Source organism: Primulina huaijiensis, chromosome 9 (genome assembly GCF_012295235.1).
Source record: "Primulina huaijiensis isolate GDHJ02 chromosome 9, ASM1229523v2, whole genome shotgun sequence".
Lineage (NCBI taxonomy): Eukaryota > Viridiplantae > Streptophyta > Magnoliopsida > Lamiales > Gesneriaceae > Primulina > Primulina huaijiensis.
In genome coordinates this window covers 22,590,929-22,606,275 of record NC_133314.1, presented here as the reverse complement: position 1 = coordinate 22,606,275, position 15,347 = coordinate 22,590,929, and the positions used below count along the sequence as shown (strand labels likewise).

The 15,347-nt window shown below is 35.4% G+C and overlaps 2 protein-coding genes and 1 long non-coding RNA gene across 4 annotated transcripts; all 3 read left to right on the top strand.

Annotated features, from left to right (window-relative positions):
* The first annotated feature begins 2,777 nt into the window (after positions 1 to 2,777).
* LOC140985391 (nicotinamide/nicotinic acid mononucleotide adenylyltransferase-like) lies at positions 2,778 to 7,903 on the top strand. 2 transcript variants are annotated; one of them, XM_073453243.1, is made up of 10 exons: positions 2,778 to 3,188; positions 3,306 to 3,372; positions 3,623 to 3,696; positions 3,958 to 4,043; positions 4,519 to 4,602; positions 4,771 to 4,855; positions 5,173 to 5,252; positions 5,387 to 5,488; positions 5,625 to 5,683; positions 5,765 to 5,833. In XM_073453243.1, exons 1-10 carry the CDS (start codon positions 3,071 to 3,073, stop codon positions 5,823 to 5,825), a joined length of 816 nt encoding a protein of 271 aa, XP_073309344.1. In that variant the 5' UTR covers positions 2,778 to 3,070; the 3' UTR covers positions 5,826 to 5,833. The 2 variants fall into 2 exon arrangements, with proteins under 2 accessions (XP_073309344.1, XP_073309343.1); XM_073453242.1 differs by having other exon boundaries at positions 2,780 to 3,188; positions 5,778 to 7,903.
* Positions 7,904 to 8,473: 570 nt separating this feature from the next.
* LOC140985256 (uncharacterized) lies at positions 8,474 to 9,659 on the top strand. Its single transcript, XR_012176733.1, has 3 exons — positions 8,474 to 8,738; positions 9,135 to 9,198; positions 9,286 to 9,659. It is a non-coding gene; the product is annotated as an uncharacterized lncRNA (long non-coding RNA).
* A 24-nt stretch (positions 9,660 to 9,683) lies between these two features.
* LOC140985255 (uncharacterized) lies at positions 9,684 to 12,145 on the top strand. Its single transcript, XM_073453052.1, has 4 exons — positions 9,684 to 9,825; positions 10,709 to 10,873; positions 11,167 to 11,290; positions 11,711 to 12,145. The coding sequence occupies exons 2-4, from the start codon at positions 10,721 to 10,723 to the stop codon at positions 11,746 to 11,748; spliced, it is 315 nt and encodes a 104-aa protein (XP_073309153.1). The 5' UTR covers positions 9,684 to 9,825; positions 10,709 to 10,720; the 3' UTR covers positions 11,749 to 12,145.
* Positions 12,146 to 15,347: the final 3,202 nt, after the last annotated feature.

Below are 15,347 nucleotides of genomic sequence, written 5' to 3'. Positions count from 1 at the left end.
TCCCTCTCGGCCGCGCCTCTCTTCCTACTTCCTCTTTCCGCTCCCTCAACTCTACTTCTCCCAGGTCGCTGCTCCATCCTCTTATGCCGTTGGGCATCTTCGAGATTTACATATTTTTCCGCCCGAGATAACAGATCATCATAACTTGATGGAGGTTTCTTCACTAACGATTTAAAGAACTCTCCTCCTCTAAGTCCCTGGGTAAAGGCACTTATCATGATGTCAGGAGTGGCCGCTGGTATCTCCAACGCTGCGTTGTTGAAACGCTGGACAAACTCTCGCAAAGTTTCAGCTTCTTGTTGTTTCACCACAAACAGGCTCAAATAGTTTTTTTGGTGTTTTTTGCTGCTAGCGAATCTGTGCAAGAAAGCAGCGGAAAAATCCTCGAAAGATCGTATGGAGTTGGGCTGCAAGGTGTTAAACCATTGCTGGGCTGACCTCACCAACGTGCCCAGAAACACCCTGCACTTGACCCCATCTGAATATTGATGTAACAGGGCCGCATTCTCAAACCTCCCCAAGTGTTCCTCGGGGTCAGTATGTCCATCGTACTCACCCACATTCGACTGTCGAAAATTTGGAGGAAGCCCTTCTTCTAAAATGCCTAGTGAAAAAGGACTTTCTCTCTTGGGTGCCGGCGCTCTGCTTCCCAACTGCTGCCTCAACATCTGTATTTCCTTCCACATTTCTCCCATCTCACTAATCTCCCCCCTTTGGTGGGGCTGTGGCTCTTCAACCCTGCTCTGGTGGCCCTCAGCATCTTCCTCACGCTCCTGACGGGCTGCCTGTTCCTCTACAAACACAGACTCTTGATTCCTTTTCATGGCCTCATCCACTGTCCAGGCGATAAATTGGCCCAGCTATTCCAGGGTCAAGTTCCCCACGTTCTCATTAGGACGGGTTTGTTCGACCCTTGTCTCGTGAAGGGGCTGCTCGGCTCTTGTCTCTTGACGAGGTTGTTCCTGTCTCGTCTCCACATGAGATGATTCGGGTTCCCTCTGAGGACGCGATGATACTGAGGTAGCTCTTCTACTTCCTTTCTTGCCTACCATCTCTACGTCTCAACTCAAGATTTCCCACAGACGGCGCCAAGTGATACTCACGGGAAATTTTATGGTCCGCTTCCAGCAAGTGTCACTAGTCCAGACGCAGGTTCTAAATTACCCTGAGCCTGAAATCAAGAATAAGACCGTTAGAAGGGGGCCAGGAGGGTGTCCTGGCGTAGCCCCTCCGACGCTCAAGTCAGAGACTGAGGATATATGAGGGGAGCAGCTAAGGGTGCTGCTGAAAACAATATAGTGAATGAAATAACCGTACGCTCAAACCTGGCATTTATAGGAGAATACCTGGGCTTCGCATGGGCCCTTCGCCTGTGGGCCCTAAATATGGGCCGGATCTTGATGGGCTCATCCATGGGGTATCAGACTCCAATAAAAAAAATGAAATGACATTTCATTTTTAAATTCTTATTTTCTGCCACATCGATTAATTTCTTCTTTTCAAATTTTTTTTATGGAAAATTTGGTTAAACAATCCATATCTATAAATACATAAATTAAAGTTTTTGACATATTTAAAAAATTCTTGTCAAAAATAAAATATTATAAAATAAAATATTTACCAGTATTAATATATTAAATAAATATAAAGTTTTTATATAATATTATGTATTTCAATTTTTTAAAAAAATTCATCGTGAATTTTTTTATATATTGATTATTAATAAATTGATATTATTATTAGTATTATTTATCTTAATTAGAAATTTAATATAAATATTTTATAACATATCATAAAAATAATTAAAATTTTATTCAAAATTAAATGATAAAAAATGCAACTTTTTGAAAAATATTTTTCTGTTGCTTGGAATTTTGATGAACACAAAATAATATATGAGTACAAGTGAAAGCAAACTTCGCATACACTACAAAAAAAATAATAAAAAATGAAAAAGAATTATCCACGGTTTTTCAAAAATTAGCGACAGGTTAAAAAAAACCGTCGCTATTTCAATCGACGATTATTCTATCAGCGACGGTTTTATAACACTGTCGCCAAACCAGATCGCCGACAGTTTTTAAACTGTCGCTATGTTGCGACAGTTTAATCAAAACCGTCGCAAATAGCGACCGTTTTGCAATACCCCACCCTCCCGACAATTTTTCGCAAACTTCTTTCATTTCTATCAAAGTTCTGACATTGAGGTAAGTTTTTTTAGCTTTAATTTTAATTATGATAATGAATTTTGTTAGCTTTGTAGTCAGGTCACAATCTAACTGAATTTTTTGGTTGAACATTACTTCGACCAAGAAACTTATTATCTTGCGACGCTGTTTAGCAATGTCATCACATTTTATATAATTATAAAATAATTTTTGTTTTTAAAAAAGTAATAAAATTAGCGACGGTGTTTGGCTTGCGACGTTTTTAAAGTTGTTTGTTAAAATCAACTTTTAAATTTTATGCACTTCTTCTTTGTCAAATTCAAAATGTATTTTTTCACAAATGTGGTGTATTTAAAATTTTCTAATTACATATTCACAAAAAAAATCCTAATTCAATTTTTAAAAAAAATTAACAAAATTCAAAATGGTGAAAATCACATAAATTCAGTTGTGATTTTAATTTGCAAAATTGAAGTTTTAAATTTTTTTTTAATATAAAACCCAAAATAACTTTACAACGTGTCATAATTTCTTTTTGAACAAATTAAAAAAATAAATATATTACTATTTTATGGATGCTGACTGAAAATGCTATGAAGGGTTTCTTTCTTCGTATTACCTTTATTTGTCGAAGTTTCCTTCCTTCACAGCACGTTACTCAATCAACTGTTAACTGCGAGCCGGGTCACAAATTTCGAAAGCTTAATTTTTGCAGTTGCACTTGTGATAGAATCTCCGATAGCAGATTGTTGTCTACTTTATCACCACTCATGGGCTTCGGAGATTCCTGCTAAAGATTGAATTTTTGCTTGTGGTCATCTCGAATTTATGCCAAAAATTTCAATTTTCGAAGTGGGCATGTCATATATTGGGAAAAGTTCGAGTCTGGGATTTGGAGTAAAATGGCGACAACTGAAATCAAAAGCATTGAATGCATCTCGGCATCGTATGACGTTGCAGATGAAGAGTTGCAATCATTAGTGTCATTCCGCCCACATTTGATGTCATCTCTTGATTCGGGTAAATTAAATATCTCGCAGACAGCGAATGTTAAATACGTAAATTGTCTTTTTTTTTGCCTAAATTCTCATGTTGTTGCTTGGTGATTTATTCGTTCCTTTGCTGATATAATTATAGCACTGCCGCTGGATAAATTAACCTTGAAATCCATCAATCAAGATGGTTTATCCAGCTCTGAGACACAGTAAGTTTGTCGCTCAGCCTTTGTCACTTTTTGTAGTTTGTTTCTCATCCCTATTATAGTTTTTCTGTTTCTGATCAAGAACTTAGTTCAACTAAATTTACTTAATGGCTTGCATAGCGATTTTGATTTTTGCTTTCCTTTTCTTTAGCATATCCTATTTTGATAATTTAGTTAAAAATATTGGCATATGAATCATGGCTCCCCTTGGCCCCTGGTTATGTCTTCCTAGACATTGAACTATTTGTTTCAGGAGAAACGTTTATGTGGTACTGGTTGCAACTGGAAGTTTCAATCCTCCTACATACATGCACTTGCGTTGTTTTGGTGAGACATCTCATCGTCAATGATACTTTTATGCAATGATGATAAATTCTTGTGTTGTTCTAATCCCACTTTTATCTATTGTTTCTTCCCTTTATTTCTTTTCTTGTACTAGTAGATGTGCTCCAATAGTTTGGGTTAGTTGCTGTTAAATACATTCTTGTGCGCATTGTCCTAGTGAAATTGATAGTTGTGCTAATTGTTATTGCTCGTTGTTGCATATTTCTATGAAGTTTTGCCGACAATTCTTGTTCTTTTGGTCAGAGATTGCAAGAGACGCATTAAATTCGCAAGGGTTTTGTGTCATTGGTGGTTATATCTCACCTGTAAATGATGCATACAAAAAGAAGGTACGTATCGAGCATGCGACATGAGGTATTTGGATGCCCATTCCCTGATTTACGGCAAAGAAAGTAGCAGCTTGGGCGACTTTCCATTGATAGAATAATTTTCAACAATAATGAAGATGTTAAGATGAAAAAAATTAATGAAAGAAAAGGTATTATGAGATTATTAGTTGCTGAAGCTACATGAGAAATAACATGTATAATGGCACCTGGCTAGTTCCCTGAGAACTATGGGTGGAAACGGATTTTACTTTTTTGGTCAGTAAACTCATGCCCTTTTAAGTTTTTTTCATCAACTGTCTGATTGAAATATTTCAGAGTAAGGTAACTTCAACTTATTTTTTATTTTTAAAATTTTTGAATTGTTTTTTTTTGCATGCGTGTCATGGGTGTATGGAAAAACAACTTCCACCAGATCTCATTATATTCATCAGGGTTTTGAACCAATCAGTTTCTTATGTTCTGGCCTAAATTTCAGGATCTTCTACCTGCTCAACATCGTGTTACCATGTGTGATCTCGCTTGTAGAAGTTCTAACTTTATTATGGTGGATTCATGGGAGGTGACTCTCACTCTCTCACGCACACACACATTGCACATTAACAGACTAAAGAATAATTAGCACACAAATCATTAAATTTCGGAAGTTTTGAATTACTTTCTCATGCTTCTGCTACTGCAATTAAATTTGTACCTTTTTTTTGTCTTTTTGACTATTTCTATCTGATAGGCAAGTCAGGATACCTACCAGCGCACATTAACAGTTTTGTCTAGAGTTAGGACTTCTCTATGCGAGAGCGGATGTGTATCCCACGGTAAACTCATTTCCTTTTATGTTAGTTCTTACTGATTGTGTGTTAATTGCATGTAGATCCCATTTTCTAAAGTAGCTAAAGTTTAAATGAAACATCAGTGAGATATTATAGACAATCTTGTTGAGTCTATCCCAAAATTAGAGTTTTGCAATGTTGAAAATATAATTCTGAATGTAAAACATGTGCTTTTTTTGGATTTTACTGTTCTACAAGTTTTCTTTGTGATGATTAAATAAGATATCTTTGTTAGAATGACGTTACCATTTTTACATCGCTTTTACATGTCAAGTTAATGAAATTGTTTTTTTTTTATGTAGAGTCTCTGAAAGTCATGTTTCTTTGTGGTTCTGATCTATTAGAATCTTTCAACGTTCCCGGAGTTTGGATTCGTGAACAGGTAAAGTTGTGCAATATGCTCGAGTAGAGGAAGAAGCCTCATACAGAAATGTGCATGTCTAAAATAATCTTCAAAAGAAAATTGTTAAAACTTCATTTTGCTCAGTTTTGTCACGCGCATTGTTTTATTTCCAGGTAAAAACTATATGTAGAGACTTTGGGTTGGTTTGCATCCGTAGAGATGGTCAAGACGTCGAGAATATCGTATTGAATGATGATATTTTGAATGAATTCAAGGTAATACTTTTCCTAGTGTCTTCCAGTCGTCCCAAAGTTGTGGAACGAATGGGGTTATATAATTTTTCAAAAGCCTTGCAAGTTTCTCTCTTTATCGTAGACGAACTATTTTCTCGTTCAACATAATTCATTGCAGGATAATATCAAGATTGTCGATGAAGTTGTACCAAATGGGATCAGTTCGACAGGCTTGAGGTAAAAACGCCCACTCTGAATATATATAGTTAGAATCTTGGTCATTGATCCAACGAATTCGAGCTTATAACACTGCACAAGTTTCCATGCCCAGGGATTGCATTTCAAGACGGCAGTCTGTGAAATATTTGACAGCAGATGAAGTAATTGGCTATATCCAACAAAATAACTTGTACACAAGACACACAGAAGATTATTCTATCAACGGATAAGTGTTCACTGTTTGGAGCTCTTTTGCCCGGAAAGTGAACATGTATGGTGATGAGGAACACTATTTCTTATACATTTTTTGTCAATTATTAATGATTCTCTTACAAAGAAATTACTATGAATACATTTTATTCCCAACAAAGAAAGTAAACACTCACATATGTACTTCGCCGATTTGCACGGGGAAACCGATACATTCAGCATTATGCTTTCATTATCGTATTTAAGCTTCTAAACTAATAGATAGCAACTGAATATTTGTTCCATTTAAAGGTGACATGCAGCGTTATATTTTGTGGGGAGACATAATAATAACTTTTCCTTAAATTTGTTAGTTTCCAACATAATAAACTAATATTTTCAAACCCTAGCCTGATGGTGACTAGCAATCTAATCTGATCCGATTGTCCAAAGTTGAAACTTTCCATGCTATTCACAAATTACACACTATTCCAATGAAAGGGAACACAGCATATTGAAACTGATGGGAAGACATACATGAATAAGACTTCTACAAGAATTGACACCTTCCATGTCCTTCATCATTCATTTTTCAAGATTTAACAAATGCAAAAACAGGTTTTATGTTTCCATTAGTTGTAGCTGTAAAATCTATTAAACATATGATACATTGAGACCACTCTTGTTGGGTAGATAAGATGACAAGTCTCCACCTCAACAAGAGAGGATCGGAAGAAGTATGTTCAACATTGTTATGACCTTCATATTCTGCCTTATTAAGGCATATAGAGTTTTCAGCTCAAACAAATTCTTTGATTATGTATTCCAAACATAAATCATGAAACATAATAATGTTGTTTTTCCAAACTTCAGTCATCACATAAATCTTACAGTGGAATAGACGTATACGGTGATAACCCACTGAAATATTTTCATTCTAGTCCGGGGAAAAAACAGGGCAATGAAATTCAAAACGTTAATCAGGAAAATATAGCTGTATAAAGATACCATGTCAAAGATTAGGGCCTAACAGTTGCAGAAGATCTTTCAAACTCTGTATACATCACGAGGTTGAATAGAAACAACGCGCAAATATACAAGATATAGATCATAATTGATTCCCGTAAGCACAAACACCGAGTTGCATTCAATAGTTCGTTCCAAGATAATTTATCATGTGTCAACAAGCGTCTACCAAACCTAATCCAATTTCCCAAGTTGTATTCAATGAATTTATCGCAGACAAGGTATGACTTTTCAACAAGCATCTACAATTCTAATCCAATCTTACAAAGTCACATTTATTATTATCAAATATTCATGAACAGCTTTCCAATTATAATCAAACAAATTTTCATGTAGAACCTACAAGTCATAGCAACTGATCAGTTCTTCAATTTATTCATTTAATGTTTCTCCTAAATAATTTTTGTGTTCCAATTACAAAAGAGAGGCACATCCAAATTTAACAAACTAAAAGAAATGACCCAAATCACAATTTTTGGCTTTTAATCTAGGCGATCGATAAATAAGGAGGACAAAACAGAAGATCAGGACTGAGTTTCGTAAATAAATGGCGTAGCAGCAGTGAGCTTTTTCCGCTGAAGACATCGAGGATAATTTGTAACCCTGAAATTGAAGCACGAAATACCATCCACAGCAAAAGCCGTCGAATGAGGCAGTGAGAACGCTGGATCAGAAGCAGCATTGAGCTGGCAGAGAGCAATCAGAGCCTGGGCACCAATTTCTTTGGATCTAGCAGTGATTTTCGAGTATCTGAGTTGGGCAAGAGCTCCCGGCTTCAGATAAGTGTAAAACGACGGCGATGTAGCCAGTGACCTGAAACCGCCGCTTCGAGCCCTTGCTTTCATGGTGATGAAGGTTTAGGCAAGTGCGCTTTTAGAGGGAGAACAAACAGTAGAAACCCTAGAGAGAGTGGGGATGGTATGGAGAGAGTGGGGGAGATAGGGTTTTAAAATGGGGCAAGTGCGGTTCCAGAGGCGGGAAAAAGATGGTGGCGGCCTACTGTTGTGGCGCGGCTGATTTTTTAAAAAGGTCGTTTTTGGGCTCTTCAGTCCACAGATTTTTTAGTCGTGGATTCGGGTTTAAATCCAATTTCACATGGAACTCGTTACTTTTTTTTGGTGGGTTTTATTTTTAATTAATATATATTTATATTTTATTATATAATTAATATTTAAATTTAAATTCACAGTGTTGTTGCTGACTTAGTATTAAAATATTATGGTTTGAATGTAATTTAGATAGATTTAGTATTGTTTATTGTGTAATTACTTTTATTAAAAATGTGGACAAGCCTCACAGTATTAAGGATAAAAGCATGAAATTACGAAAATACCTATCTAAATACTTTTAACCGGTGGAAGAAGTAAATTTATAATAGCAAATTGATATCAGCCACAGCATCACCTCTCAAAAGACACGTGGCGATATTAATCGTTGATATTTTCTAAAACATTAAATAAAGAATAATAATTTTATTATTTTTATACACTAAAATATAGTTAATTCACAAAAATAAGAAACGATCCGCTCTGATATTCGGGATTTTTCGTCATCTGAAATATATTGTAGCACTTTACATGTACACACTGCACACCCACACACACATACACTTGCGGAGAGATCAAACGCAGTTTCAGCATACCGTCTCTGCTAAATTTTCGTGGAAACTCCAACCTCTGATTTTTTATTCAGTAGTTTAAGATAGGAGCGGAGCGGAGTCATACGCACGGAAATGGAAGTTTCTTTGCCCTTGCAAAGGACAATCAGCTGCAGAACATTTTTTGGCGGACGAACTCAGCTGAATTATTCTACACTTCTTGGATTTTTGCCTAATGGACACCCTAGCCTGTTCTCAATCGTAAATATTCACTTCAACGTGTGATTCCGCATGTGCATGTGTCATTGGGTGGTCTAAATTCTTATGATGAATGCGAGTGTGTGGTTTACGCTTAAACCTTAATTATTGTCTGATTTCTTGATCTCATTTATTCCTTTGAATTTATCCGTATGTTTATCGTGTGGTGTTGACATTAATGACGTGCGGCACTGCGGCTCGAATCCGTAATGTTTTCTGAAAGTGATTAATTTGTTTTTGAGTTAGTGCTATGTTGGAGGGTATTTCAATGGTAATTGCTAGTACCCTGCAAATATTTATATCAGTTCGTTCGGATTTCTCGAATGATGTTAGATGGTTTGCTAAAAATAGGCCGGATTGAGTATTTTTTGAAGTATTTTAGAACCTTTATTGTTGCAGTCCTTTGGATGGCAAAAGGCTCACAAAGCAACCAGGATCACACATCCATTTACTGCTAGTGCCGGTTGGTTCTTTTGATGGATAGACATAAGTCTTTTTTGAAAATCGGTTACCTTTTTTCTCATGTTTTTCATTTATCCATGTGATGTAGACTTTTCACGAAGAAAACAGATAAAATCTTCCACTCCGAAGTCTAAAGATTCCACACTAAGGGGATTTATATATGCCGAGAACGCAGCTACCTACAAGCACCCAGAGAAGGGATACAAAGAATAACGAGGAAAAGGAAGGTCCTGGCACTTCACTATCCAATGATCTTGAGGGCCCCAACACGAGAACAGTTGAAGTGGAAATCAGAACTGATGAAAAATTGGTCGCCAACTTCAGTAAAGTACCTGAAGTTAAGGAGGAAAGCAAAAACGAGATCAACAGCATTGACATTGAAGCAGCATCAACCAACGGACCATTGTCTGATCAGAAAATAAGTCATTACGATGAAAAAGGAACACTTCCGAAAGTGGTTGACAATGGTCCGTTGGTTTGAAAAGCTGTCAAGGAAGCTTTGCAGCAAAGACTTGGGTTGAAAAGAGATAATTTGCCCTTTATAGGAATCATTAGTCGCTTGACTCACCAAAATGGAATCCACCTCATTAAACATGCCATCTGGCGCACGCTGGAACGTGGTAGACAGGTTTGTCTAATTTTTCAGTTGAATCTACTCCCGCATTGTCTTTTTGGGTTATTCATTGAAAGGATGCACATTATGGAAATAATATTATTTATATTTTGAGAAGAAAACATTCTATTTCTATTGAAGTGTTAAAAATACCTACTATCACACATCTGAGAGTAGAATAATTGAGAAAGATATTCTGAGGATAAAATATGGTGAGTGATAAAACAAAGACAGAAATGGGCTTGTTGATATTCTGAAGAAAACCCATTAACAGAAAAGGAAGAATACAAAAGGTCCAATTGACAGTCTAATTTAAACAATAGGATTTATTTTTGCATCTGAATTATCAATTTCAACAAATATATAAGGAAGATCAATTTATTTCTTTCAAAATTGTTGAATAAATGCGATGGATTATATCTTGTAGTTCAATTTTTACTTGTTTGAATTGAATTGCATGGGTTTTGTTTGGACCATTGAATGAAATACTATTCCTTTGCCGTGGTCTATTAGTTTATGTTTTGCTCCTGTCCTCACACATATTCTTCCTCAATGTGTTGTAGGCATATATGCAAGTATGCAAAGCTCGTCCTTCAGTTTTAGATCAAAAGCAATTTTCTAATGCTTGAAGCTATTTTTTGTTGGATAGTTCGAGATTTTTTTGGGAAACAAATGAGATATCAACTTACTATTAGCTATACTGGGAATGAACTTTTTGATAGGTTGTCTTGTTGGGTTCGGCTCCTGATCATCGGATCCAAAATGATTTTGTTAATTTGGCAAACCAATTGCATTCTTCATATAATGATCGTGCACGCCTATGCCTATCATATGATGAGCCTCTTTCTCACTTGGTATTTTCTCATGGAAACTAGCTACTTTCCTTGTATGTTTGCAGATTTTATGTGCAATGTACATTTTCACCTACTTTTATTTGTATGTTACCCAGATATATGCTGGTGCTGATTTCACTTTGGTCCCTTCAATATTCGAACCATGTGGACTTACTCAACTCACAGCCATGAGATATACGGGTCCATTCCTATTGTTCGTAAAACTGGTGGTAAGTTGTTTTGGTTAGATGGCTTTAAAGGTTTTAACTATCTAGCAGTCCAAGTTGGTGCGAGTGAAAGACCTTGCCGAGCGACTAACCATCTAAGTTGTTTTGGTTAGATGGCTTTAAAGGTTTTAACTATCTAGCAGTTCAAGTTGGTGCGAGTGAAAGACCTTGCTGAGCAACTAACCATCCAAATGGAATATGCATGATATTATGATGTTCCCTGGTGGCATTCTTTTTTGTTGCATGTCTTCACATTGAACTCATTTAAGCTGGTCTTTACCAAATTTACCATGCAGGACTCTATGATACTGTTTTTGATGCCGACCATGATAAAGAAAGAGCACAAGGTCATGGTCTTGAACCGAATGGATTTAATTTTGATGGTGCAGATGACGCCGGTGTTGATTATGCTCTTAATAGGTAATTACGGGTACATGTTTTCTTAGTTTTTCATGGTGCACCACAGATAGTTGCATTTCTAGCGTGGTATGGCATGTAAATAGCTTGGCTCCGACATTTTAGCTTCATCTCAAGGGAAAGGATTTGTTTCCGGAGATTTCACCATTGATTCTTAAATTACTGCCGTGCGGTTGAATTTGTCTCTTGTGTCAACTAAACATGGGAAACTGAAAAAACACAGTTTATGTAAGTGGTATGATTTGAAACTAATTTGCATTTGCATTGGAACAAACGTAACATCTAAAAGAGAATTAAGAAGATAACAGGGAAAATGGATTTGATTGAGAAGAGATAATCCTCTATAAGGTTCTCTCTATTTCATTATTATAAAGTTTTTATCTTTGCTTTAATGGGAAAACTTACTATGTTTTCTGTTGTTAGAGCAATATCTGCTTGGTACGATGGTAGAGAGTAGCTAAATTCTTTATGCAAGCGAGTCATGGAGCAAGGAATCGTCCTACTCTCGATTATCTGGAGCTCTACCATGCTGCTCGGAAATGAGAATGTTATTACGGAGGTTTTTGTACAACTTTAGTCACAACTTCCGTTTCTGGTAAAATTTTACGTTTTAAAATATATTTAACAAATCTGAAAATTCATATCATCACCGTAACTACTCTCTTATCATCCAGACAATTTTATTGACATTGTAAAATGATTTATTCATTTATTTTTAGAGAAATCCATAAATGTACAATTAGAATATGGTTGTCGAAATGATGGTTTTGTGACTAGAGAGTTGTGAATGATTATTTCTGGTGACAAGATGGAATTTTAGAGCAGGCAAGAGTTGAAAAGGAAAATGAAAAAGAAAAGTGAGTAGAAGTTGATTGAAATGGGCCAATGGTTTAGCATAGTACATTTTTGTGCTCCTATGTGTTTTGATCTCATCAAAAGAGAGGATAGTAATGATTTGATATATGTCTTTAATTGGACATCACTTCGGGGAAAATGTTCGATAAGTTTCAAATGGCCAACTTGATTACGGAATCCCATTTCTTTTCTCTATATTTATATATATTATATTTATATATATTATAACAATAGTAATATATGATGATATGATTGCATGTTGGACCCAAAATATGTGGGTCCAGTAAGGCTCGACGTTTTCGAGATCAAGTGCATCCGCTTAATAATATATATACTAGTTACCCTCCACACGCTGTGCGTATGTGAACAGTGGTGAAATTTGACAAATTATCGAGGGACTAAAGTGCTATTTGAATTGTTGGAATTTAAAAAAAAAAAAAGTTTGTTAAATTTAAAAAACAAAAAAAACTAAACTGTAATATTCCTATTATGTAAGGGCNCACTTCGGGGAAAATGCTCGATAAGTTTCAAATGGCCAACTTGATTACGGAATCCCATTTCTTTTCTCTATATTTATATATATTATATTTATATATATTATAACAATAGTAATATATGATGATATGATTGCATGTTGGACCCAAAATATGTGGGTCCAGTAAGGCTCGACGTTTTCGAGATCAAGTGCATCCGCTTAATAATATATATAGTCCTTTTTAAAACTGTTTTTGATAAAAGAATTTAATATATTTTCCTGTTTTGATTAACTAATAAATATTTCAATAGATTACCAATGAAGCCGCATCAGGTGTAGATAGCGATCCAACAATGGAACGAGAATGACTTATTCACAATTTGTTTTGAAAATCATATATAAACTTGATCCCGAATAAAACGAGTCTCCTTCACTGATCTCTTGCTCCCATGCAAAATTCTTGGCCCTCGTATGATTTCAAGCATTGATTTTATTTGTGTATATTTTTCAGATGATATTTATCCTGTGTTTATTTAAAAATCTATCACAATTATTATTAAAATTGACTTCAAATTTCTGTAAAGAATTTGAAATCTGTCATTTTTTTGTTAAGTGAAATTATTAAATTCTTTGCTTTCACTATCTGTGCCCGATTACAGGATAATGTATTATATATTTTGCTATACTATTTAAATAAATGTGCCCTACAATAATATATATGCTCTTGATTACTGAAATTGAAATGGGCTATATTGGGTAGCTTCGAGTGCCCCACATAGTTTGGATGAATAAGATTCACACATATATGTTATTTTAAAAAAATTAGTGGATCTCATGTATGTGTGGCTAAATTTGAGCCCTTAATTCTATCATGAAGTAGTATCCCTACATGTAGGATGGAATCAACCGCTATATTGGCTGGCATGATAAACTATGCACTATTAGTGATGGCCCTCGTTAAACTACAAAAGCTCCACAATTATAGACAACTACTTGAATGTATCATATACATATATATCTCACCCACCAAATGGCCTTAAAAAAATATTATATGCTGTTTCACAACTTGTATCGGCGATCATGTCAATCGATATTAAAATGTAGTCAATATCTGAGCCATTCTATTACATATTAATTTTGTTCGGAGTTCAAAAATAACAATAAAAAAAAGAATTTAAAAGTGTGTTTGGTATTATTATTTACCAAAACCGATAGGTGGTAGAGTCCCTATCTACCAAAAGCAACATTGAATTGTGATTAGAGTTGAGGGACCTCTCATCGTTACAATACTTTTTTTTAATGAAAATATTTTCATTAAATAAGATAAAAAGATAGTGCATATATGACGACACTGGGTATTCTCGGGAAAAAAGTTACCATGGGCTCGAAAACGTAAAATTTTAATTTTCTTAACTATGGCTATCACAAATTATCGATAACTGAAATCGCAGTGGAAATATAACGAAATCGTAAAATTTTAATTTTCTTAACTATGGCTTCAACATCCGGCTTCTCACTCTTAAATACAACACGATTCTTTGAATTCCAAACAGTGTAAACTGTAGCTGCAAGAGCAACACTCCTCATCTTATTAAGGACTGAATTACCTCAGTAAACTCATCTAATAGCTTTAAGCACATATGCTGAAGATCCAATGGACTACTTTATCTCAAGCCACTTCTGAATTCCATCCCAGATACGAGTCGAGACATTGCACATGAAAAAGAGATGATCAAAAGATTCAGCATTCACATTACAAAGTGCACAAGATGAAATTACTTCCTTATCCTTACAATACTTCGTTTAGGCTGACAAAAGATTATCATCACGACCCTATAATATGCCCACTTAGTTCAGATAGTATCCATAACGCCAAAACTAAAGGGTGGTCACGCACAGTACTCGTATTGTTGGTGAAATTTACTGTCTTTTTATTTGTTGTGATTTACAGGGTCATCTCAGCAATAATTCCAAGAACCCAGGACAGGGGAGCATTCAAGAACAAGGCATAATAAGAAGTTGACTCACAGTTTGATCTAACCAATAAAACACACAAACCCAAATCTCGATGTGCATGCGTTTTAAATTTTTATCCATTCTATCTTTGAGTAACTTTTAGTGGCTTCGCCTCTTGAACTCTTGGATATGTGTAATATAATTAGGAATATATAACCTTCAATGTTAGGTGTTCTCAAGAAGTACTCGTTGCCAGCTCTAGGACTGTGGAAGTGGCTATTTAATTGAGGAGTAGCTCTTTTATGTTTTGACCAATGATCCATTTTTATAGCATTCATTATGTCTTAATATCGTGAATCTTTTGTACATTATAAAGTTACAACACATTGAATATATAACCTTATAACTAACGCGCGGGGAGGGGATTTGATCTTTCAACTCTTGGTTTACAAGGAGGAAAAAAAAAAAAAGAAGCCGCGCCATCCACACTAGAAAGTGTTGGCTGTCGGCTGATACGAAACAAACACCTGTATATGTAAATTTTAAACTAAAGAATTCTATTTCACGACTTTTTCTCAAAATCCACAGTGAAAATGAACACAGCACACTTTTATGTGGATGGTAATGACTGAACTTTCACTTAGCCGCATAGGTGTTCTCGATAAAGTTGAGCGTTTATCTACTACCTATACTGTAATATATGTATCTGCTTTTAATACAGGCGTACTGCCCTAATGAGTGTCATCATAGCTTGGACAAGGTTTACAGAAATCA

Bases quoted from the DNA above. Each gene is read 5' to 3' on its own strand.
- LOC140985391 (XM_073453242.1), top strand. From the start codon at position 3,071: ATGGCGACAACTGAAATCAAAAGCATTGAATGCATCTCGGCATCGTAT. The intron at 3,373-3,622 runs GTAAGTTTGTCG...TATTTGTTTCAG, and splicing joins TTATCCAGCTCTGAGACACA to GAGAAACGTTTATGTGGTAC. The intron at 4,856-5,172 runs GTAAACTCATTT...TTTTTTATGTAG, and splicing joins GAGCGGATGTGTATCCCACG to AGTCTCTGAAAGTCATGTTT.
- LOC140985255 (XM_073453052.1), top strand. From the start codon at position 10,721: ATGTACATTTTCACCTACTTTTATTTGTATGTTACCCAGATATATGCT. The intron at 10,874-11,166 runs GTAAGTTGTTTT...TTTACCATGCAG, and splicing joins TATTGTTCGTAAAACTGGTG to GACTCTATGATACTGTTTTT. The intron at 11,291-11,710 runs GTAATTACGGGT...TTCTGTTGTTAG, and splicing joins GTTGATTATGCTCTTAATAG to AGCAATATCTGCTTGGTACG.